The 23,490-nt window shown below is 39.2% G+C and overlaps 1 protein-coding gene across 1 annotated transcript in view; it reads left to right on the top strand.

Annotated features, from left to right (window-relative positions):
- Window positions 1-2,747: 2,747 nt before the first annotated feature.
- pappa2 (pappalysin 2) overlaps window positions 2,748-23,490 on the top strand; it is a 68,433-nt gene continuing 47,690 nt past the window's right edge. The window contains exons 1-9 of the mRNA XM_026312715.1: window positions 2,748-3,705; window positions 7,510-7,742; window positions 9,460-9,687; window positions 9,793-10,391; window positions 16,898-17,046; window positions 19,355-19,494; window positions 20,178-20,331; window positions 20,622-20,814; window positions 22,941-23,074. Of these exons, the coding sequence (XP_026168500.1) occupies window positions 2,748-3,705; window positions 7,510-7,742; window positions 9,460-9,687; window positions 9,793-10,391; window positions 16,898-17,046; window positions 19,355-19,494; window positions 20,178-20,331; window positions 20,622-20,814; window positions 22,941-23,074 (2,788 nt within the window). The remainder of the gene's footprint in view (window positions 3,706-7,509; window positions 7,743-9,459; window positions 9,688-9,792; window positions 10,392-16,897; window positions 17,047-19,354; window positions 19,495-20,177; window positions 20,332-20,621; window positions 20,815-22,940; window positions 23,075-23,490) is intronic.

The following is a 23,490-nucleotide window of genomic DNA, read 5'->3' as shown; positions in this document are numbered from 1 at the left end:
AAAAACCCTTTTCATGTGTGAGACAGATGTTGTGCCTGTCTGTGTTGTACCATTGAAGAGAGCTGGAACATGAGTGAGGGAATAAAAGGAAGAGAAAAACGGGAGAGGGAGGGAGAGGCTTATTCAAACTTCACCTCCTTCTCTTCGGTGACTGTGTGTGTGTCTGTGTGAGAGAGAGTGAGGAGTAGCAAGGGAGAGATCAAACACACTTATGTTACCTCTCCACCCCCAGCTCCGCCACCACAAACATCAGTCATCCACTGTCAGACTGACATTAGACTGACAAGAACAGTGGTGGACAGTAAAATTTGGTGCTCAAGTGCTGTACATTGGTATGAGCTTTGGTATTCAAATTGTTTTGTCACTTTATGCTTCTAATCCACTCTAGTTGAGAAACAAATACTTCATATATCACAAACAGAAATCCATTCATTTAAATTTATTTGCAAATCAAGATTATACACAAAAGGACCTTATGATATATAGATAATAAAAAGATAAGATACAATAAGATACGGTTTAATCATCACCAAGGGGAAATTCAGGTAGTACTGTAACTAAAGTAAGAAGTAGTTAGTCATAAAAGTAGTCAGTAATAGTCAGCAATGCACTGTTATAGATTTAGGTAGGCTAACAAATGATATAAAATTTATGTTAAAATAGCTACGATAAAATGCTGCTTAAATATAAATGCAGCAGTAAAAACAACCCAGTTTTATGATATTTCAAATCTTAAGATATTATAGAGGTTATTTCTCTACATAATGGGAATTTTTACTTTTCATAGGTACATTACTTACAATATTATATCTGCAATGATGTTTTGCAGCATTTTGCCAATGGTGGGGGAAGGAAGCAAAAACAGCAATATTGCACCTGTACAGGTAAAAGCCCTGCATTGCCAGTGCCATCTAAGCATGAACAGTAATCACATTTCAAAAATGCCCACAGTTGTGGCTGGTCAAGGTGCAGCTAATTTGGACTACACTGTTTAAGAAATAACAGTGAATCCTATTTCAAAAGCTTGTCACATGTTTTGGATTTATGGTAGTAATCTGCAGCATTTGTAAAGTAACTGGTTAGTAAAGTAGTGTTACTGAGTAAAACGTGCTTCCATCTGAATGTTAGCGGATATTGTTTACTGTTTGACCCTTTGTAGCATTTGTATTTATGTTTGTTTGCACTGGAGTACCCCCCCTGTACCTGTACCCCCCCTGTGTGTGCGCACACACACTTGATAATAAAGCTCATTCTGATTCTGATTCTTCTGATTCTGATATTAAAGTATCATGAAATGGAAATACTCGAAGACAGAACAGACCTTTCGTATGCTAAATGTATTTTTGAATATCCCACCATTGCTTTTGTGGATAATAAACCTTTTAATGCCAGACTTTTTTTTTTTTGGCCACATCTACTTTTATTCACATAAAGGCTCTGGATTTGTCTCCCACCCCTGGCAATGAAGGCATGGATGAGGTCAGGACAGGAATAAGTGCATAAATAAACATTATAACCTCTTCTGCATCATAGGGATGCAGGCTCAGATCAAGGGAGGAGAGGAGAGTGGAGGATTTCCCTTGTAAAATGTGAGGCAACGTTAGGACTCTCAACCCCCCTTTGCACCGCCGCCATCACCACCACACACACTTCCCCTTACCGGTGATGTCAGGGCGGGCAGTGGCTCCCTGATAAAAACCTTTGGACTCGGGAGTATGGGAGAGGGAGAGAGAGGGGGGGGAGGAGAGGGAAGAGTGAATGAAGGAGGATATTACTACTACTGCACGGACCGGTGCAGAGGAGCAGCAAGTCACTCTTTGGAGCGCACGCAGACGTACAGCAAAACCAGGAGGAGTTGACGCGCAGATGCCGAACCATGATTTAACGGACTAACATTTTTTACCCTCTCAGAAATTAGAGCAAAGGTCCTGCTCAACAAGTAGGGTAGCTCCCTTAAGGCCTGACACTTTACACTGCACCTCATTTCGTCCCTGGCGCTGATGTTTTTTTTTTTTTTGTTTTTTTTTTTAACTCTGATTCACCTTGCAGCCATATTTTACACCAGGACGCATAAATGATGCCGCAATGGTCAGGTAAAAGGAAATAAGAGGCAGCATGGAGGGAAATCTGTTTCCATGATTTATTAATGCAAATAAAATAAAAACAAGGACAAATCCATCCGTTTCCTTAGTAATAAAAAAAATTATATTTTTAAAACTTTAAATGAGTCTGGTGACATTTTAAATGCGTTTCGTTATTTGTTGGGCGTACTGAAAGGCACACAGAAATAGTCGGACGTTTTTCATACCTGTGCCAGAAACATAGTGCCATGAATTGAAAGGAAGTAAAGCGTCGCCTCTAAAACTCCGCGCAAAGTGGACGCGTGTGGGGACCTACTGCAGTTGCGCCAAAAAGGGTTTAAATTAATCTAGTTTATCATTTTCTGCTTCACAATTATTAAGGTAACATACCAAGAACCTCAATGTGCAATAGGTCCACTCGAGAAAGTTCGAATTTGAATTTCTCGTTAGCATATTAATCTGATCCCTTTTGAATGAACTACTCTTCTAATTTGTGTAATGTGATAAATTGATTTAAAAATCAATATCAGACGATTTCATCAACAGGGAAATGTGCGTACATAAATCTAATAACCAGTCTGGTGTGAGACATCGTGTTGCTGAGTTGGACGCCAGCAGCTAAAATCTTTTATTTCCTCTTCCAAAGACTTTTCCTAAACTGAGAAAATGTTGATCAGACTACTGGCTATTTTCTTCGTCCTCATCACCAATATGTGGCTGCTCAACCCGGTTCGCTCTGACGCACTGACCCGGCACAAGCGCGCCCTAGCCCAGTGGGCAGATCGGGAGTTCAACAGACTAGCAGGTGAACCCTGCACCGTCTCCGGTGACTGGAGGTCCCGGCGGCAGCCCCGCAACCTTTTCGCGTCCCAACACCGCCCTCCAGCGGTCCGTGCATGGATGCACACGAGCCGGAGAGAGTTGTACACTGTGAAGGGCGCTCCTGCGGTTTGTGTAGGAGGGTGCAAGTTTGACACCAGGGCGCACCGGGTCGAAGAAAAGGGAGGCTGGGGTGACACAAAGGATGTGGCGCTTAATGCGGGGGACGGGTATTTTACGGTGGCCAGGCGGTTTTCTGTAAAAAGCTCCTCCAATTACCGAAGAGACCCAAATTATGTCAGCAAAGACGGCAAACATCTGCCCGGGGTGCCCTTGCGTAAAGACGCCGGGCATAGCGCCTCCTCTTCGGGCCAGTCCCCTCGCGGATCCCGCTACAGGTTTGCTCGCAGCCTAGAGGGGACGTTTCTTTACGAGAAAGGTGGAAACTCCAGTTGGGAGAAAGTTTCCCATGACAGCTCAACAGATTCCAGGGGACTCGATGTTCTTTACAGGCTGCAGCAGGGAGCTGGAGACCAGCAGTCCCCGACACCAACCGTGGAAGACGGTACCGAGAACTACTCCGGGGAGGTGGAAGAGGCGGATCCGTCCGTCGGCAGCTCCTCTCCGTGGGGGAGCCCAGTACCTAGGGTGCCCCCTTCCTGGATGACCGCCCTGTACTTTAGCGGACGTCGGGAGCAGTTAAAGATGAAGCCGGTAGCAGGGGTGGAGCTGCCGAGGGCCAAGTTCAGCCTGGAGTTATGGGTGAAGCCTGAAGGAGGGCAGAGTAACCCTGCGGTCATAGCAGGTGGGTGTAAAGTGACCATGCACACAATAAGTCATACACTGATACTGATGCTGCTAATGCTCAGTGACATGGCAGTGGTGGAATAGATCATGTATCTCTCCAATCCTATTGACACAGTCTGTGGATTTGGACTTGGCCCTCCTACTGTTCACTGTACCAGATAATCATGTCATCCTTGTGTTCATTGGCAGCCTGGCAATCTGCCTAAATAGAGCTTCTCTTAGCCTCTTTAAATGCTTTGTAGCTATATGCTGTTGAAAATAACTTGTGACATCTACAATATCTAATAACATTTTGTTACTACATGTGCTGTGTGTAACTGTCTTGTTAAATGCCTTCCAAGAAAAAAGAGACAGGTCTCAGCAGGCTGGTTTCCATTATGGAGGTCAGACAGGGTGTATTCAGGTTTTACCTTAAGTCTAGTTTCCATTGTGATGCCAAACATCCCAATGATCAGGAATAGGCTGATCATGATTATTTGGTGCTGTAACACTTGATGGTGGTTGATATTCAGTTGACAGAAATTAATAAAAAGCCCTGGCAATCCACAAATAATTTAAGGCATTAAGGATAAACCCTGGAATCAGTGTCTTAAACATTTTACTGATTTTCTCTGTTTTATATTAGTGATTTATGTGATTGTAAATTCAATATGTTTGGGTTTTAGAATTAGAACAAAACAAGGAATCTTAGGAAATGGCCACTGAAATCTTCTTCTCATAATGCTCAGACAATAATTAGCTACTGCTGACAGGGTAGTGTTCATACAAGCAAGCCACTGAACTTGAACGACACGAAAAGTTGTTTATCACTACATTGAAATTAAGCGTTTCCTGAATTAACTGGACTCTCTTTCCCCTATGTTTTGGAAGCTGTACTGAAGTGTCACTGGGGTATGCATTAAGAACCATAAATGCACTTCACTGTGGTTACATATCTTCTTTGCATACTTGGAGATCATTGCTTAGTTTCTATGAAAGGAATATAGATTATTTACAAGCAAAAACATACAGTGGAATGATCCAATTCACTGAAAAAACCCCAGTAATATATATGATGACTATAATTTTGATAATGACAGTGACAGGGATAATGTTACTGACAAAGATAATGTGATTACGATGGCAATGAAGTAAGATAATACAGCACGGATGACAAATATAATGATGATGGTGGACGTAATGATGATGATAAAGATGATGATTTTTTTTCATTGGCCAAACTGATGATTTCACAGCCACAATGTCAGTGATTTCAGTGCATTAAAATGGCCATTCCACCAGAGCCAGTTGTTAAATACAAGTAGCTGCAGCCTCAGAAGTGTTTAGCCTGAACTAATAGCATCCACAATAGCTTATAATGAGTTTTCTGATGACAGTAACACAGATTTTACGGTAATTTTTGTCAAAACATGTACAATCGTATTATATTTCTAGAAACAGACTGTATAAATATTTGGTTACGTAACTGTGAAAATCCCAGGGTGTGTTTCATTCACTCTCCTCATAGTTAAGTTGCCTGTGTGTTTCCATTGATTTTGAGCAGTGACTGCTGACATGTTTATCTCATGAAACCCTCATTTAGCCAGATTCTTCACATTAGGATGGACACTGCTGTTTTTCCAATAAGACTGCATCATGAATGGTACATTTGAGATAGAAACACATACATCAAACAAACTGAAGGAGCATCTGTCGAGATAGTGAGGGAGACTACAAACTGTTATGTCCGCACATCACATTTATTGTGATCAAAGATCAGATTTCATTACTCAAATTTTCCCCCTCAATCTTGTTGCATGGGCCTTTTTTGTAGTGCCCTGAAAGAATCTGACAAATAAAGTGAAAAACAACTTCCTCCTCTTTCTCCATTACAATTACAGTGGTTTGATTTCTAACGACCAGTGGTGATCTCAAAGTGTTTTCACATTACAGCAAACAGCTGAACAAATAAATGTAACAAATAATGTAATGGTGCCACCATTTCTGCATTAATATGGGATGCATTGTGTATTCAAATTATTTTTACTGCATTTTAGCCAACATTAATTGGGATACTAAAGTGTTATTTGAATAGTAATGTATATGCTGATAGTAATAGTCGATATTGGCTAATGTATTTATAATATTTGAACAAATTGAACCTGAGTGCAATGGTGTGCAAGCTGTTAAAGAGGTCAAAGAGTGGCAACCAAACAGAGGGCATGAATGATAGATTCAGTAAGTGATAGCAATGAAGCTTAATGAATGAACTCGTTCGAATCTCTGACAAAGAGTAGCAACCCGATTGTTTGACATGGAGTATTACAGATCTGTGACCTTTACACTAAGCTTACATATCAAATTTATCCTGTAATTGTGGTAATTATAACATGTAGCAATATTTAAAAGTGTGCAGTTCTGTATATATAATCTTAAATACATATTTCTATATTAATAGTGGCTCAAATTGTTATGTATAATGTAAAAGGGGTCTTTCATAGTAACACACCCACACAGAATGATCACCTGACCCTGCAGTTCTCCTAAGCTCTGCAGTGTTTTAGCATCTTTGAGCTAATTGTTTTGGTTTTCTTGCCAGCTTGCTTTGGTTCAACCTGACCATTCTCATCAGCCTTGTTTTTAGCTGCAGCTGGCACTCTTTACAGCTCTGATCAATCCACTGTGCACTGACTAAACCTGACCTCAAGTGAATGATTATGTTGCTCCCTGTCTGCTAAATGTGTAAATAGCCATTTGTTTAGTAAAATGTTTGTGTTTTTGGCTACTTCCACTGTCTCCAATTGGACAAGAACATGCAGCTTTAAAGCATCAGTAGTTAACTGAATTCAGTAATATTCTTATGGTAAACAAATGAGACCTAAATGGAGATCACTGGTTGTCTTGCAAACATCTCATAACATTTTCCCATAAACTTTGTTGTTTCCTGCCTTTTTGGCATTTAGTTTTCACTGTAACCATGTGCTGTTGCATGAGACACTGGTAATTTGATTTTAACTACAGTGTACTATACGCTGCAAAGAAACTGAGCCGATTTTTCAGATGTAGGTATGGCTGAATTTTGACCTCACAATTACTTGATTTTTAAGTGCTACATGTGGCACCTTTTGTATTTCATTTATTACATGTACACAAAGTAACACCAATGTATTCTGTAATTTGGTAGCACAGTAGGCAACATACAATCAAATTTACTTGGCAAAATCCACAGCTTCCTAACCGCTGCCTTGTTTGACTTAATTAGATGCTTAAGCATGAAAATGGCCCATATCCTTGGGGATATTTGGCTTCAGCTGCCCACTTTACAGACTCATGCACACATACACATGTAGGCATATAGACATGCACGCATGTACAGTGCTGAGGAGGGTGAAGGGGTTCCCTGACCCTTTGCTGTCCCAGTGTTAAGACATCTGGGCAGCAGATGTGGATCTGTGTGTCTGTTGCAACAGCAGATGGAAACATCATAGCATTGCCTTGGCTGAGTGGAATACCTCTGTCCTCCTTCCCCAATCTGTTCTCTCCCACTGTCTCTGGCTCTGTCTATTCTCTCTGTCTCTGTGTCCACAAAACGTAGTCACTTGGAAAGATTGTTTGTTTGTGTGTGTATGCATTTTCCTGAGGGCGATGACATTCATAAATTTGCCATCTTTTGACTCTGCAAGAGAATGTTTGCATGTTTTTTTGACTAGTATTTTTTTCATCTATCATCTACCGTTTATCCTGGAACATCCAGTGTCGTGGGGAGGCTGGAGGCACTAGTATTTGATTTATTTAAGTCTTCCCCATTTTCCTTGTCTCATAGGTGTATTTGACAATTGTTCCCATTCATTGAGTGAGAAGGGCTGGTCAGTAGGCATTCGTACTGTGGAACCTGCTGGAACCAAAGACGCAAGGTTCTACTTCACGCTTCGGACAGACCGAGCTGTAAAATCTACCACTGTCTACAGCCACCAGCGGTACCAAGCCAATGCCTGGACTCACCTGATGGCCACCTACAACGGCCAAAATATGACCCTGTACGTTGATGGAGCTAAGGTATGTGGTTTCAGTGCACTGTTAAACTTTGCTTCCTGATCGTAAAGTATAATGTCTATGTGATCTTGATCTATTTTAATCTATTTTTAATATCATATTTAAATTGTAATCCAACAGGGACATAACGGCTTAGTTGTGCTATTGAATAAATCATTACTGTTATGTCTATGAAGATTCGCAGTCAGTTCTTGCTAGTTCCAAGAGTGATATTGGATGTCAACTGCAATTGCTTCTTTAAGATGTTTCACCGCCAATCAGAGAGGCTCCTTGAGTTCTGAGTGACTCTGAGTACAAAGTGCCTGCACTTCAACTTGAAATACAGGCAGCACATCCTTAAGCACATCTTTAACAGGGTTCCACTGTGAAAGACTGCATAGCTAAACAGATTATACAGAAGGCTCAGAACCACTTTCTCAGTGATAATGAGACACATTCATTTCATCATTATTGTAGGCATTTAGGAAGTCACACACATCTACACTGACACATATCACATCAGTGGAATTCTGGAGTCCCTAGGTCTGTGGAAAAGGCACAGCTATCATAACACACCAAAGAACAACAGGCAAGGCAAAGAACAATAGATACAGAAATCCCTAAAATTACAGTCAGGACTCACCAATCCATGCAGAAGAGGAATAACCTGGTGGAAAAAGTTATTATAACATTATTATAACACAATTAAGGATGCATTAGCAATGCGACTGAACTTGAACACGTACCAGTGGTAGACCTCATCGATGAAGGTATCAGCCTCTACAGTGCAAATATGAACGATCTGAACACACAGCATCTCATATCTGCAGGCAGAGGCAGAGGGTGCGTTAATATGACCACATCAATTTGAGGTTTTATCGGCATCTCATGTTATACATTGTCACATCATATTGCAAAATGTGACAGTGTTTGCACCATATTGCATTTAAAGAATAAAGAATGATTTTGCATGTTTGCTATGTAAGGGGCAATGACACACAGGATTGTTGAGCTGGTTTGATCTGAAGTTTCCCACTGAAACACTAGATCACTGAGTCAAAATGGACTAGTCTTATGTGTGTAGTGGCTGTAGTGTATGGAGTTAGTCTGCAGCAGCCTGGTGCAAATTGCATGCAATGTAATAAAACACAGTGCAAATCTGATGGAACACTCAACACTCAAACACTCAAATCAGAAGCAGCAGATTTTTGTCCTGCTGTGTTCAGATGGCCAGGGATACAATGAACTGAAGGAGAAGCTTCTCAACCACAGATACTCATACTAATTTAAAGATCAGTGCATACTCATTTACGGATTGTCCCTGTTTAAAATAGAATAAACATTATCTTTACAATGATTTTTATGTGAATTTAAACCCTTATAATGAAAGTTTATTGTAGTTATGTGGATTGTCACTGCATCAGAAACAGGAAAATTCTGAGAAAATGCAAAGTCTTTGTTGTGCTTCATCCAAATTAACCTTGCACCTGTTTACTCCTCTGCTCCCACCTGTGCACTGTACACTTTGCAATAAAAACACACAGATAAAGTGAATTTGCTGTACACCTAATTAATGTGCTTTCAGGGACTACAGTGAATATGTCAGTTTTGTCAACAAGCAGGTGGAGACATTTTCATATGCCATCAAATTACCACAGCACTGACAGCTGTAAAAGCTGAGTGACTTAATACCAATATGTTCTAATTTGCTGTGTTTTTTCCTCTCTGCTTTTCGTCTCAGATGGGAGAAAGCAGTCTCCAGTCAGGCAATCTGTACAGTCCCTTCATGAAGACCTGCAGAACCCTCTTCCTTGGTAGCAACCAGTCAGATTACGGACACAGCTTTAGGGGTTACATAGGAGGCGTGGTCTTGTGGGGATATACTCGCTCTCATAAGGACCTGCTGAAGAGGCCACTTCAAACTGACAAGAGTGAGCCAGTCCTGGCGATGTGGGCTGACTTCTCTAATGTAACTGGCTATATTCAGTTTTTATCCTATTATTGATTTGAAATAGTATTAAAGATAATTGAAATATTAATGGTTTCTATCCTGGCCTTTTTTTTTAACTTTTAGGTGGAACAGCTATGGACTCCAAATAAAGTTGGCCTCCATCCAACCATTATCACCACTCCTGTCCCTGAACAAGAACTCGTCTCTTCATTCCTGCCCCCGCCCTGTGGCCTTACACCCTGTGACAACACTGACATCATCTCTGGCTACAACAACAACTGGCAGCTTCGTGCCCCCAAGCGAGTTCGCTACCGGATTGTTAACCTCTCCAATGATGATGGCGGAAACCCCACTGTGTCCCAAGCCCAGATCCAGCTCCAACACCAGGCTCTGACTGAGGCCTTTCAGCGTTACAACATCACCCTAGAAATGAACATACACACCGTCAGAAACTCCAGCCTCCGTCAACGATTCATCCTGAGCAACTGTCGAATTGGAAAGATTGGGAACCGCCAATGTGACCCTGAGTGTGACCATCCAAGAACAGGCCATGATGGCGGGGACTGCCTCCGACTGGGGCCATGCTATAACTGGAAGAGACAGGATGGGGTTTGCAACATGGAATGCAACAGTATACACTATGATTATGATGATGGAGACTGCTGTGACCCAGAGATCACTGATGTCCTGAAGACCTGCTTTGACCCCGAGTCCCCTGACAGGTGAAGTTAGCAGTCAGTTCCTTTTCAAACACCTCCTGCTTTGAGTTTCCGAAATATTGGTTTCAGTCAGTAATTATTTCCAATTGCCTCCAACATGTTTAAATGAAACTTTATTTGTATTGCCTGACTGTATTTTCTCACGCATTTCCTCTATGTAATGGCAAACAGTTGTGCAACACATGTTTCCATAACACTAGCGTGACTGCTATTCAAAAAGTGTCAGAACCAAGTGACTGAAAATAATTAGTGACTGAAGCCAGTATTTCTGTTAGAGAAGCTTAGTGGTGTGTGTAACTTTACTGTGTTGTAATAATGATCAAAATAACAGTGGAGATTGCCTTTATAAAGGGGCAAGTGAAATTAAGGATGTGTTTTCAGATGGAGGTTTACTGCCGGATGCAAACGCCTAAGCTAACTACAGTATTTGCATTAGCCTATGTACCAATTTATTAATTAAGACAGCAGTTAAGTTTTAATCCTGTAAGAACAATGTGTTTTTTCAAAGACAAGAAGTCTCTGGGCATGAATGGGAATAATACTTCCCCCCATGAGGTGAATATCTGCCTTAGCACTCTGGAGTGCTTCAGCAGGGCTGTGCAATGAACAGCTCAACATTATCGTACTCTCACTTTTCTCTAGTAGTTTTAGAGAATGCTCTGTGAAGTGAGCATGGTAGGTTACGAGGCCAAAGTACACACTTATTTTGACTAAATAACTTGAGCGGCAGCCCGCTGCCTTCCATTTGGTCTGACAGACAGGCTCATGCAGAGTTCCAAATAGCTTGCATGAAGTCTCGCCATGAGGTCGTCGGCCCAGGTTCTTAAAGACCTGATCCTTAATCCAAATTGTAACCATAAGCTTTATACTGGTACACTTGGAAACAGAACATGAGAACTGAGGCTATTTTAAAAAAAAATAACAGATTTATTGCTTGATGTCTGGAGTAGACAGGCTGTGACAGAGTAACACAAGGATAAAGTTTTTAAAAATATTAGAATAGTCATTTCCCCATTTATACTTTAGTTAAAAAACTGACCTCTCTTTACTAATATACATGATTTATTATTATAACTCCTTGTGCCACAAACCAAATCACAACATCTTAACTAAAGTAAAGGTGGAAAGTTGAAATTTCCATTTTTATATATTTAAAAGATTGAGTTTTAGTTTATGGTGTACTGCATCTCTGTATTTTAATTAAAACTGAACTTTCCATTTCCATTCCAAACTTTGATACCCCCAAGAAATATTTTAAAAAAAAAACAAGAATTTTTCTCTTGAATTTGTCAAACTGCAAAGTAAAGCAGTCTTTTTTCCCCAACACAAATGCAGTTTCAAATCTTTTTTTCACTTTCACGTCATCTCAAGGCACTTTACTAAAATCCTCCCCAGGGAGCGTGGAGCCTGGTGCATGATGGGGAGTCCCCAGGAAGTCTAGTTTTAGAGCAGGATACCTAAAGGATGGTTCAGGGTTACCTGAAGTCAGCCCTAACTATACGCTTTGTTAAAGAGGAAGGTTTTAAGTCTAGCCTTAAAAGTACAGAGAGTGTCTCCTGAACCCAGACCGGGAGCTGGTTCCACAGGAGAGGAGCTTGGTAGCTAAAGTCTCTGCCTCCCATTCTACTTTGGAAACTCTAAGAACCACAAGTAGACCTGCACTCTGAGAGCGAAGTGGTCTATTAGGATAATATGGTACTATGAGGTCTTTAAGGTATGAAGGAACTTGATCATGAAGTGATTTGTATGTGAGAAGAAGGATTTTAAATTCTATTCTGGATTTTACGGGGAGTCAATGAAGATGCTGGGACATCCTGATAATAATGAGTTACAGTAATCTAGCCTAAAAGTTAATATATCCATGGACTAGTTTTTCTGCATCATTTTGGGGAAGGATGTTCCTAATTTATTTTGAAAGAAGGGAGTTTTAGAGATTTGTTTTATGTGTAAATTAAAGGACATATCTTGGTCAAAAATAACTTCAAGGCTTCTGACAGTAGTACTGGAGGCCAAAGCTATGCCATCTAGAATAACTATATGGTTAGATAACATATGAATTTAGAAATAGAAATTAGGGCTAACTGGTTTGTTTTATCAGATTACATAGATAAATATAGTTGAGTGTCATCTGCATAGCGATGGGAATTGATACTTACAATTACATTACTGGCAGATCATTAGATGCATAAAGAAAATCTTTGTTTGGCAGAAGAAATGTCTGAAAATGTCTTTTATTAACTTAATTCTGACCTATCACAAATGGTACAAGTAATGGTCAGTTCCTGGTACCCATCCTACTGCCTAGCATACAACTTAAAATATATAGGAACATACAATATAAGACTGCTGGCTTATGCCTTACAAACCTGAATTGAACTGAAAAGATGTATTTTCTTTTGAACTAAAAGAAGAATTCAAGTGTCCTTTATACCTAGGTTTGCACAGGCTAGTTTTAGTTAAGGTAAAAGCAATAAACTAAAGGTTAGTGAAGCTTGTTTTTGTCCACCTTGCTAGAAGAATTTGGGCCTGGAAAACAAAGGAGTAATCTGGCATGTATTATTTTTTCACATTCCTTAGTAGAAGAAAAAAAACAATGTACCCTTGAGCAAGCAGCTTAACCTTCAACATCTCCAGTGGCCAACAGAACAAGACAAGTTGAACTGGACAGCTCCCAATGGCCAATAGAAGGAGACTGTTGTTGTAGTGTGCGGCTCCCAGGTGTGAATTTGTGCAGCTGTTTGAATGTGAGACAAGCTGTTGCTGGAAAAGAACATGGTACTTTCCCTGGAAGAGGCAGGTTAAAGTTATGTAAAACTAATAAAAAACAAAACAAAAAAAAAAAAAAACATTGGCTTGTATGTATGCGTGTGGTCTCATCACTTGGCCATATGCAGGAGGTTCAACTGTGTCATAAGAAGATGTTAATTTATATTGTCCTGTCATGAGCTTGCTGGGATAGACACAGAAAGACAGGCAGGGAAAAAATCATTTCGTAGTTGTTATTGTCAGATGTTCCCCATCTCAGCCTGTACTTTCTACCCTGCAGAGAACAGATGAACATTAATGAAAAAAGTTGGACAGCAGCACTATGATCTGTTGTTTTGCACAAACAGACTGTCATTCAGAGGTCTGGTACTTTGGCCTCAATTATATAAAGTCATCTGTTATTTACTCAAGAATTAATTTGATGGTTATTGCAAAGAATATTCCAGCAAACAAATTAAGAAGTATGTCCACCATGGTAACCTTTGGGTAAAAACTGGAATCTGTTCTAGTTTGATATATGACAGAGGATTTGAGACATCATTGTAATACGGTGTGTTTGATTTGAGCACACTTTTATAAATCATGCTGTTGAATTTGATCTGGTTTTGTGCATGGGAGACAGAGATTTGTGTTCAGACTTTGAACACTAACCTCAATGTGTGTGTGCTCTCACACAGTGATGTAACTCCTTCAGTGAATCTTGCCAGAGTTCCTGTCTATAAGTCCTGATCCTCCACTAAAAATAATATGAACAGCCAATACACAGGAGACAGTGTTGTAAAAACTGGATCCAGTTAACTAACAGTAGGTCTACTGCAACGTTCCCAATCCCAAATTGCTGCAAATGCATCTGAGGGCTTGGAAATGCCTGCATCCATTTGTGAGTGTCCCTGGATCCCAACTTGCAACTTTCTCAGGCAGAGAGAGAATGAATGTGAGGATGACATTTCGCTGGCATTTGTGGAGCACTGAACCATTTTTATGTTTGGGAGCCCTCACAAACCCCCAACCCCCTCCATCCTTCCTTTAGAGCTTTTGGCCCAGTGTTCAGATTGTGGGAGCCTATATGTGTGCATCTGCTGCTGCCCAGTACAGGGCCAGAGCATTTTGGAAGCCAGCTGCTGTCATGATGCAAATTTGTTGTCAAGAGGCAGCTCTAGGCCAGGTGCACTACAGATTCTGGCATCAAAATAAAGAAATGGGGTGGGGGAACGTGCGAGACAGGCAAGGGTGGAGAAGGAAAGGCAGGAGACATGAGGGCCATTTATGCTGAGACACATGTCCGGGAATTGCTAACATTTTTCAGTTAGCAAATGCTGGACACTGTGGGAAGAACTCAAGGCAACATATTAACACTTAATGCGCAGTGTTGTTGTTTAGATCAGACTTTATTTTCGTCAAGCCTTGGTGCCATCATGTTCTTTTCACTTATAAAAACATTGCTGCAATGTTTCAAAGAACTGTGAATGCAATATACCAGTCTTTCCTCACTGTTAGTCCATCTGTGTTGTCAGCCTTATTGCTGCTATATGCTTTTTCACACCAGTGAGCATGTGGTACAGCAGGCCTGCCCGCAAAGGTGCAACACTGTAATTGTAGCTGTTTCCTTGGCCCACTCCTCTAGTTGCTATTGCTACATCACAGCTTTTTTTTCCTCTGACTCTTTAACTTTTTAAGATAGAGTAAGATCCACAAGTTACTTTTCAAATTACCTGCAGCCCCATTCTTATGCACAGTACAACTGTCATACAGCACTACCACCTGTTGTAGTAATAAATGTTTTCACTTCCAATACAGAATAATAACAAATTCTAAAATGAACTTACGATACACTATCCAACTAACTGAGAACTGAAATACCATGAGATAACGTAACAACAAAATAAACAGTGTGCCAGACTGGCTCTTACTATCACCACAGTATGTTAAAATATTCACATGCTATTTTAAGAATCAAGGGTTTAACTGTTTCAAAAGTATGTACTTATAAAGTTTAAGTAGTGACAGGTTAAGCGCTGATGGCTGTTCACGGCGTTTGACTCACCCACAAATGGTAACTTTGTTAGTTCACAATGAGGGAACACTTCAGTCATGTCAAGCTATTTATTTTTGCCAGGTTGGCTTTAGATTTCCACTGAAGAATTCTTTGAGTCTCAGAAGTTGAAGAGTCAACTCTTCAGTGGTCAACTTTCTGTCACTTGTAATTGCACAGCCTTGGTTGATGGATACTGCACACAGCCTTGGCTGAACTCAGCTTCAGTAATGTAGTGAGAGCAGGGTTTCCCTGAAGCATCTTAAATCTTGAACCTTATTTAGTCAGGCAAAGTGCCTGAGAAAACACATTCTTATTTACAGTACAACACATGCACACAGGGAGGGATTGCATTAGGGGGAGGATTACACACACATGCAGGGCTCTTGGCTGCTGAGCAACACCTTTAGCGGTGAAGTGCCTCACTTAATGCTACATTGACAGTGGAGAATGGGAGGATGGGGATTAATGCTCTTTTTATTTCATCAATCAAGCTGAGATCTTACCCACACAGATTCACCTGTCTATCCTTCAGACTCTTGGAACAATGGAAACAGCACTGAGTCAAACCTGAAAAGTATTTTTAGTGACCAATTACATAAAAAAAAATATGTTACAGAGCAAACTATTTTCTCCTAAAGAGATGCCCTATACTGAGTATACCAGGCCCTAAAACCATTCTGACATTATCATATTGAGCAGAAATCGCATCTACGTGTTTAAAGGTCAAACATTTTAGACAATACTTTGCTTTCCATCTAAGCCATGCCTTGGGCTTAGATGAGAAGATTTAATTTATTTATCATGTGTCCATGATAGATTGGACTAAGGTTTTTTTTAGTCTGGCTTAGCACAAAAACTAGATGCCTACCTAAATCTAGTCAACCTTCAGAGCTATAAATTGCACACTGTGGTTCATATAGGCTGTGCGGTTCTTAAAATACACAATGTGAATGTGTTGACTATGTTGATGGAATTAGCGCATCCAGAGTGTAAACCCGTCTGATATTGATTTGTGTTCGGGCTCGTGTCCGATCACTCTCTTTCTTTTCTTCGCTTCCTCTGACAAAACTTGTCATGGTGTTGGTTTTGATAATTCCTTGTTAGATCATTTCGTCTTATAGTTAGCTGATGACTCCCACCCAGGCTACGAGTAAACCATGTGACGTGTGCTGTAAAGCAGGTCACACTCTTCCACTGGCAGCAGATGGGTGGGGCAGAGTGATCCTACCCAAACATGAAAGTTGCATAGTGCTGTTGGAGCTGATGTGAACCTGCTCAGGCTGCAGCGGTGGTAAAATTAATCTGGTTAAGAGTTGTTCTACCACAGACATTATTTTAAGGTCCAAGAACTACATGGTGCTGCTTTAATACACCTACACTGTGAAAACACCTTTGTGACTTAAGTGTTATGGAAAAAATGGACATTTCATTCTGGTTGTGATGGGTGATTGAATAACAACAGCTAAAACAATCCCAAACCCCTCAGTTTAATGATGATCTAATAGATGTATTACCCTGAAGCATCATAACCATAATGTACCAGGGACATGTATAATTTTGGATTTTGGACCTTTTTTTTTACTCATTTATTTATTTTCACATTGTTGACATGTTACATAGCAGCTGATAAATCTACTGTGTTGCTGTGTTTATAAACTCCAACATAGTTTAAATGGAAAATTATAAATTTAGCATTCTCTTTCTGCAGGTCATATATGAGTGTGAAGGAGCTAAAGGAGCAGCTATACCTAAGTGGCACCGACACGCTTAATGTTTTCTTTGCCAGCAATTCAGTTCGAGAAGAGCTGGCAGGTGCTGCAACCTGGCCATGGGCAAAGGAGGCTCTCACCCACCAAGGTGAACAGATTTCCATCAAACTATACCTGTCAGTGTTATTTCTCCATCTTTTTAACTTTACTGTCTTTACAACATTTAATTTTTTTGTATCTTCCCTTGTCTTCTTTGCTCAATTCCCAATTCTACCATTCTGATTTTCTTCTTGTTCCTCTTCTTTTCTTGTCATTTTTTTTCTTTTTAGTCATCCCTTCTTTTCCTTCTTAGCCCTTGAGCATCTGGTATCTGCTTTGACCGTAGTCAAACAAGACTGAGAGAGCCAATGAAGCTGCCTCTTTCCTCTTCCAATCATTAGTCGCCTTCCTCACTGAGGAAGGCTAATCAACCCAACAACAAACAAACAAAAAAACAAACAGCACTGTGGCCTCTATAACACAGATGCCACCCTTACCCATTTGCCGCAAGATTTCTCTCTCTATATTTCCCAGCACTTTAGGAAATCTCTGAAACAAAAAGTCAGGTTGTTTAATTGGGAATCTTTACCTCTTTCAGTTATGTATATATTATCAAGTGGATATTGAGCAAGTTTAAGATGAAGAACCTGCACATTTAATGATGGCAGCTGAAGGTGATCAGTCAATTGATTCATATATAATTGATAATTGATTTTTACTACAATGTTCACATAAAAGTGGAAGCACATTTGAGAATGAAAGTCATTTTACACAAAGTAGTGATTACAAGACTATTTTTGTAATTGAAAATTAATTGATTTACACTAATATTAGTCTTTTGCAGCTTTTCTTTAGATCATATAATTAGTTATATATAATTTAAAAAAATGCTAGCTGTGGACTTGTAGTTAGATTTTTCTCATGGCTGAAATTATCTGGAACAAATGTATTTCAGTTGTCTTCCAATACATTTAATTCAGAAAACATTAGGACTGATATTTGCATCAGATTTGTTATCATTTGGCATATAAAGAAGATTTTAAATAAAAAATGCATGCAAAGATGCCCTATATTGTTTGACAGATTTTTTTGTTTTAAAACTGAATTTCTATACAGATGTGTAGCATACATTTGAAATGTATGTTTTCTGTTTTCTGTTATGTTTTCTGATTTCGCTGGTGAAAAAGGTAGAGATCTCAGGGAAGGTTTTCACTGGTTTGGTTTTGTCCAGCAGAGGGACCTGCCCTTGTTTAAGGCTTCCAGAGTTTGTTTTAATAGACTATGGTTACTTTTTGAGATACTGATGCAGTTTCTGGCTGTTTCTTTATAATCAAAAATACCCATTGATATGTTATTGTTCTGTAGATTTATGGGCTTGAATAGCCATTAATATGAGTCTTGCTTAGACACTACTTTCTATATTTTCTAGAGTAGAAGTCATATTTTCAAATTAAATTGGTGATTTCACTTATTTACTGAATGCCTCCTCAAGGAAGTTTATCTACCTGATTTAAATCAAGTGAGTGGACAACTCCGTCTCTGTGGCCCTGTTGTTTAGTGCCTATGTATTTATTGACTTCACTGTGTTTTGCCTTCTAATTAGAAAACTGCCCCCAAACCACAGCTGTATTTTAAATATCTATCTTATACATACCATGTTAATGATTTTTAGATGTATTTACTTTTTAATTATCAAATTACATTTCTAATGCTTATATTATAGAGCATGTTTTTTGTACATACCTGAATCTTTATTAAAATGTTTATGTTCAAAACAAATGAAAAGAAATTCATATGTCCAACAATGAAATATTTTTCTGTTAACCTTAAAATCCTATGTCCACACCAAAAAAAAAAAAAAAAATCCTAATTAAATTTTCAGTATGACGTAAACATGGACAAAAATATTGTATTTTTAATGTATACTTGCATTATCCATAGCAGTAACAGCATAGCTGTTCCAAAGAAACTTACTCAATTTGATCGATCACTATGTAGAAATAAGTTTTTGTAATATAATGTCCTTTTTAATGTCATATTTTCCCATTATTTTTCAAACCTTTTTAGATCTATTTCCTCATAATGTTCATCTTTTGTAGTACATTTCAGCTTCTTTTGCACAACGAAATTAAAACTGGAGTTGATTAGACAGACAGTAGATAGTAGACGGTGACTTTACAACAATACCACATTCTTTCTGATCCTATGGTGTTTTATCAAAACAGTCCAACATAGATGATAGATCTGAACATGGTTTCATGTTTTTGTATCTAGTGGAAATTGCATTATAATTTATTATTACTTATTTATTCTCAAGCTGTTAGAAAAGAAAGTTTTCAAAGTCATGACATAATCTTACTAATCTTGATATTAACAATAATATAAACAGTATTATGGATGCTGCCACTTGTCACCAGGTGGGATGGTGCTCAACCCGTCCTATTTTGGTACAACGGGCCACCACAACACCATGATCCATGAGATGGGGCACATCTTTGGACTGTACCATGTCTTCAAAGGGGTGAGTGAGCGGGACTCCTGCGATGACCCATGTCAGGTAGGATTTCAAAATTTTGCTTTTCTCTCTCTCTCTCTTTCTCTACATATATATACATGCATATAATGGCTATATATAAATGACATGCATATATAGTGAACAGAATATATACTACATATATATATATATATATATATATATATAAATACATACATATAGTAGGGCTGCACCTATCGATCATTTTTGGAGTCGATTATTCTACCCAATATTTCAGCGATTACACGAGTAATCGGATAAAACAGACATTTTCTGTTTTCTGTTCAGATGTTGAAGCATTGACGAAGTGCTGCTGTGGTTCACCAGTTCTACTTTACAATACACACATTGCACCGTGTTTTCATCTTTTTTAAGTTTGAAACGACCCCAAACTTCGGACATTTTCTGCCTTTTACGGACAGTTTTGCTCTCTGCCATAGCGCCAACTTTGAAATGCGTTGTGCGACAATGATTACGGTCCGTGTGGAACAATGATCCCTATTCATATCAGGTCTGATAACGCAAGTGACAGAAATTAATCAAATACTCAAGGCAAAGAATTTGCCCTCAGGATATAATAATGTTTTTCTTATGGGAAATAGGAAAGTATTTTTGTCTGTCCAATATGTACCTGTTGTGCTTTGTATCAATGTGCTGTTCACTATCCTGTGTTTATTGGTTAGTAGCACAGTCATGTGTAATTTCAGGAGACCACCCCATCATTGGAGACAGGGGATCTCTGTGCTGACACTGCCCCAACACCCAAATCCAAAGCCTGCCACGATCCTCAAATGGTTAATGATACGTGTGGAGTCATCATGTACCAGGACACACCTTATAGCAACTACATGAGTTACACAGGTACTGCACCATTACAATCAGATACCAACATATACAGGTATCCATGCCTTCAGAATATCAGTATAGCTTTTTTTTTACACTTGATTGCACCTGGAACTATCTACAGTTGTGTTATTCATTTCTACTCAAAAAAGCACCTTGAACTTATAGACTTTTAGTTTCTCAGAAAGGTCTGGGGCATTTCTGTTGCATTCAGGGTACAACCTCACTGCCTTATTTGAAACCATCTGATTAGCACTCAATTGACATGATGATTAACAGAGTTATTTTCTTCATTTGTATTACATCAGATGACAATTGTACCAATCATTTCACTCCCAACCAAGTGGCTAGGATGCACTGCTACCTTGACTTGGTTTACCAGAATTGGCTGATGAATCATCAACCTGCCCCCATCCCTCTGACCCCTATAGTAACTGACCAGAGTCCAGATTCTGTTACTATCTATTGGCTACCACCTATGAGGGGAAGACTTTATCCAAGGTATGATCGCATGGGTTCTTAATCTTCATTATGTATCTGTTTCCAGGAATAGATTAATTTCGGTTTTGACTGTAACTCCTCATGTAACCTTCAAATGTATTTCTAGATTATAAAACTCATCTAAAACCAAAAATCTTTGGAACAAATCTAAGTGGTTGCTTTTTGTGACTGAGGGACTGTAGTTCTCATCAGCTAGACATGGATAAATGTTTCTCTAAGCAACTATTAGACTCCTGCAGTGCACATTTAATGAATGATTGCAGTTGCCATGAGTCACAGCACTGCCAGAAATGTGTTTGCTCTCTACATTCATGCAAGCAGACAAGTGAAAGAAAAAAAAAAAACTTTCACATGTCAGCTAACTCCAAACATTCAGGGCTCTATCTTCCTGAAGCCAAACTATTCACAATGTAGATTTGTCATAGATTCTTATTTGAGTTTAATATTGGTTCTTTAGTGATCATTCTGTTTATTTGCACCAAGTACACAAAACATGTGCTAAATGTTACGTATATGTTATTATAAGTGGCTCTGTTCAGGCTGCATGATGTGTAAAATATTCAAATTAACACAACATGTACAAAAAGGTTTCATTCAAAATTAGCACAGATGATAGCTGTATATTAGCTATGCTGAGTCACAACAGCACCATAAACTCAGATCAGCAGTTAAGGTCTGTAGGGACTGGCCACAGTGTCTGTGACTAGCGTGACTCAGGAAGCTTAGCTGAGTTGTTATATTTCATAGTGAATGTACTGATCCTTCTATGACAGCGATAGACAGTAAATGATCTCGGCACGCTGACCTAAAGTCTCAGTTTACTTTGTTGAAGAGATATTGTTAGAGTGTTCCCCAGCAGTGCATTACACCCTGAACCTTTGCCTTTACTGTCCAGAGGGAACAGATTTAATCATGGATCAGATCTTATATTGACTGTATAAGTTGCATATGGAATTGATTTTGAGATATTGTAATTGCAGGCAACAAATTGTTTCATGTTCAGTTTGTACCTGTTGGTGGGGACACAGATTCAAAAACTGGACCTGTGCAGGCTTTTCCTCTCATAAGTCAACTTTTAACAATATTTTGTTAATTTATGTTTTATTTGTTCACAGAATATAAGATGAATCATTTCAAGGTATTACAAACTAGGCGGATATGCTTTTATGCATATGACACCATGCACATTTTAAAAACATGGTTGGATAATAATCCCTTTCACATGACATAAAAACAGATTTATACTTGGAATTTGGATCGTTACATTTAATGAAAATGTCTTAACAGATTTGATGTAGGTCAAGACTTATGATGAGGACAGCTGCATTACTCCAGATGATTTTACTATTAAGCTTGGAACATGTCAGTAAAAGCTTTCCAGTCTCTTGTTCAGAAAAACACCAAAGAATATTTACAGTTTGAACCCACTATCACTTTGTCCAGACATCTAAAGAATTAATGAAGTGTTGCAGCTGTGCCATCCATGTGTAAATCAAACACTGTCAATGAAGCACACGTAGCATTTCTGCTGCTGTGTTATAAATCTACAGGTGCTCAATCAATTAGACAGAAAAGACTTGACATTCTACAAGTCATACAAAAATAAATTTCTAAGCGTCTGTGATAAGAGACATTTAAAATGATCAACAAAATTGCACTGTTCTGCCTAATCAGCATAAACAAAATGGCACAACCAAGTGTACTTGGTGCCAGGCAATTACCAAATTGGCACAGATGTGAAAAAATAGACTTGTGCCTGTGGAAAACTGCATACAAAGTGTGTTTTTGGTAGCACTGGCTTTGCAGCTGCAAGAAAACATAGCCCATATTTTGTCTCTCCAAAGGACTTAGGCCAGGATGGCCCTGAGCCTGCCAAGACAACGATGCAACAAGTACATGACGTGTCACAAGATTGTTGCCCCGAAATATAATACAAAAAGAAATGGCAGAGATGAAAGGGGCTAAAGTATTAATGTCACCAACATGCCAGTGTGCATGCCTGTTTATACCTTTCAGTAGGTTTTTAACTGGTCATGAATGGACAATGATTACCTAAACAATGAATAATCCTAAAAGACAAAGCATCTGATATTTATAATCAGCAAATGTATTTGTTTTTGTCTTAGCTCCACATTCCATGTATCTGGCATCAACTGTGGAGACTGTGAAAAAGATGGTGTTTTCCACCAGTATGCAGATGCAGCTAGCTCACCTCGCATCTGTGACACATCAGGCTACTGGACACCTGAGGAGGCAGTCGGTCAGTCTCTTTGTGTTGTGTTTGTGCATGTGTGTCTAAAAGAGGGATAGATATTTATATCTTATAGTAACCTTCTACTCATTGCTCCTACATCAGATCACTCTGAAAATAAACTGAACTGTTTATGGGAGATTGATGAAGATGCATGAAGTCGCAACTCAGTTATCATGACTTTGGATGGATTTTCCCTATGGGTGTTTTTAATGATTAATTAGTTGATCAGCTTATATTATTTTTTCCAAATAAGGCCCAACTTAAAATGAATCAGTGTTAAGGAGGCAGATTGTTGTTTTTACTCATCTTTCCTCCTAAAACCTACAGTTTACTCAGCTGAGTTCTTCCTCTGATACATTCTAATCTGTCAGTAGTTACTGACAGTGATGAACGTGGAGGTTTCAGGTTTGTGTCCTTGAGTT

This window comes from Mastacembelus armatus, chromosome 17, assembly GCF_900324485.2.
Source record: "Mastacembelus armatus chromosome 17, fMasArm1.2, whole genome shotgun sequence".
Taxonomy (NCBI): Eukaryota; Metazoa; Chordata; class Actinopteri; order Synbranchiformes; family Mastacembelidae; genus Mastacembelus; species Mastacembelus armatus.
This window is presented reverse-complemented; position numbering and strand designations above follow the sequence as displayed.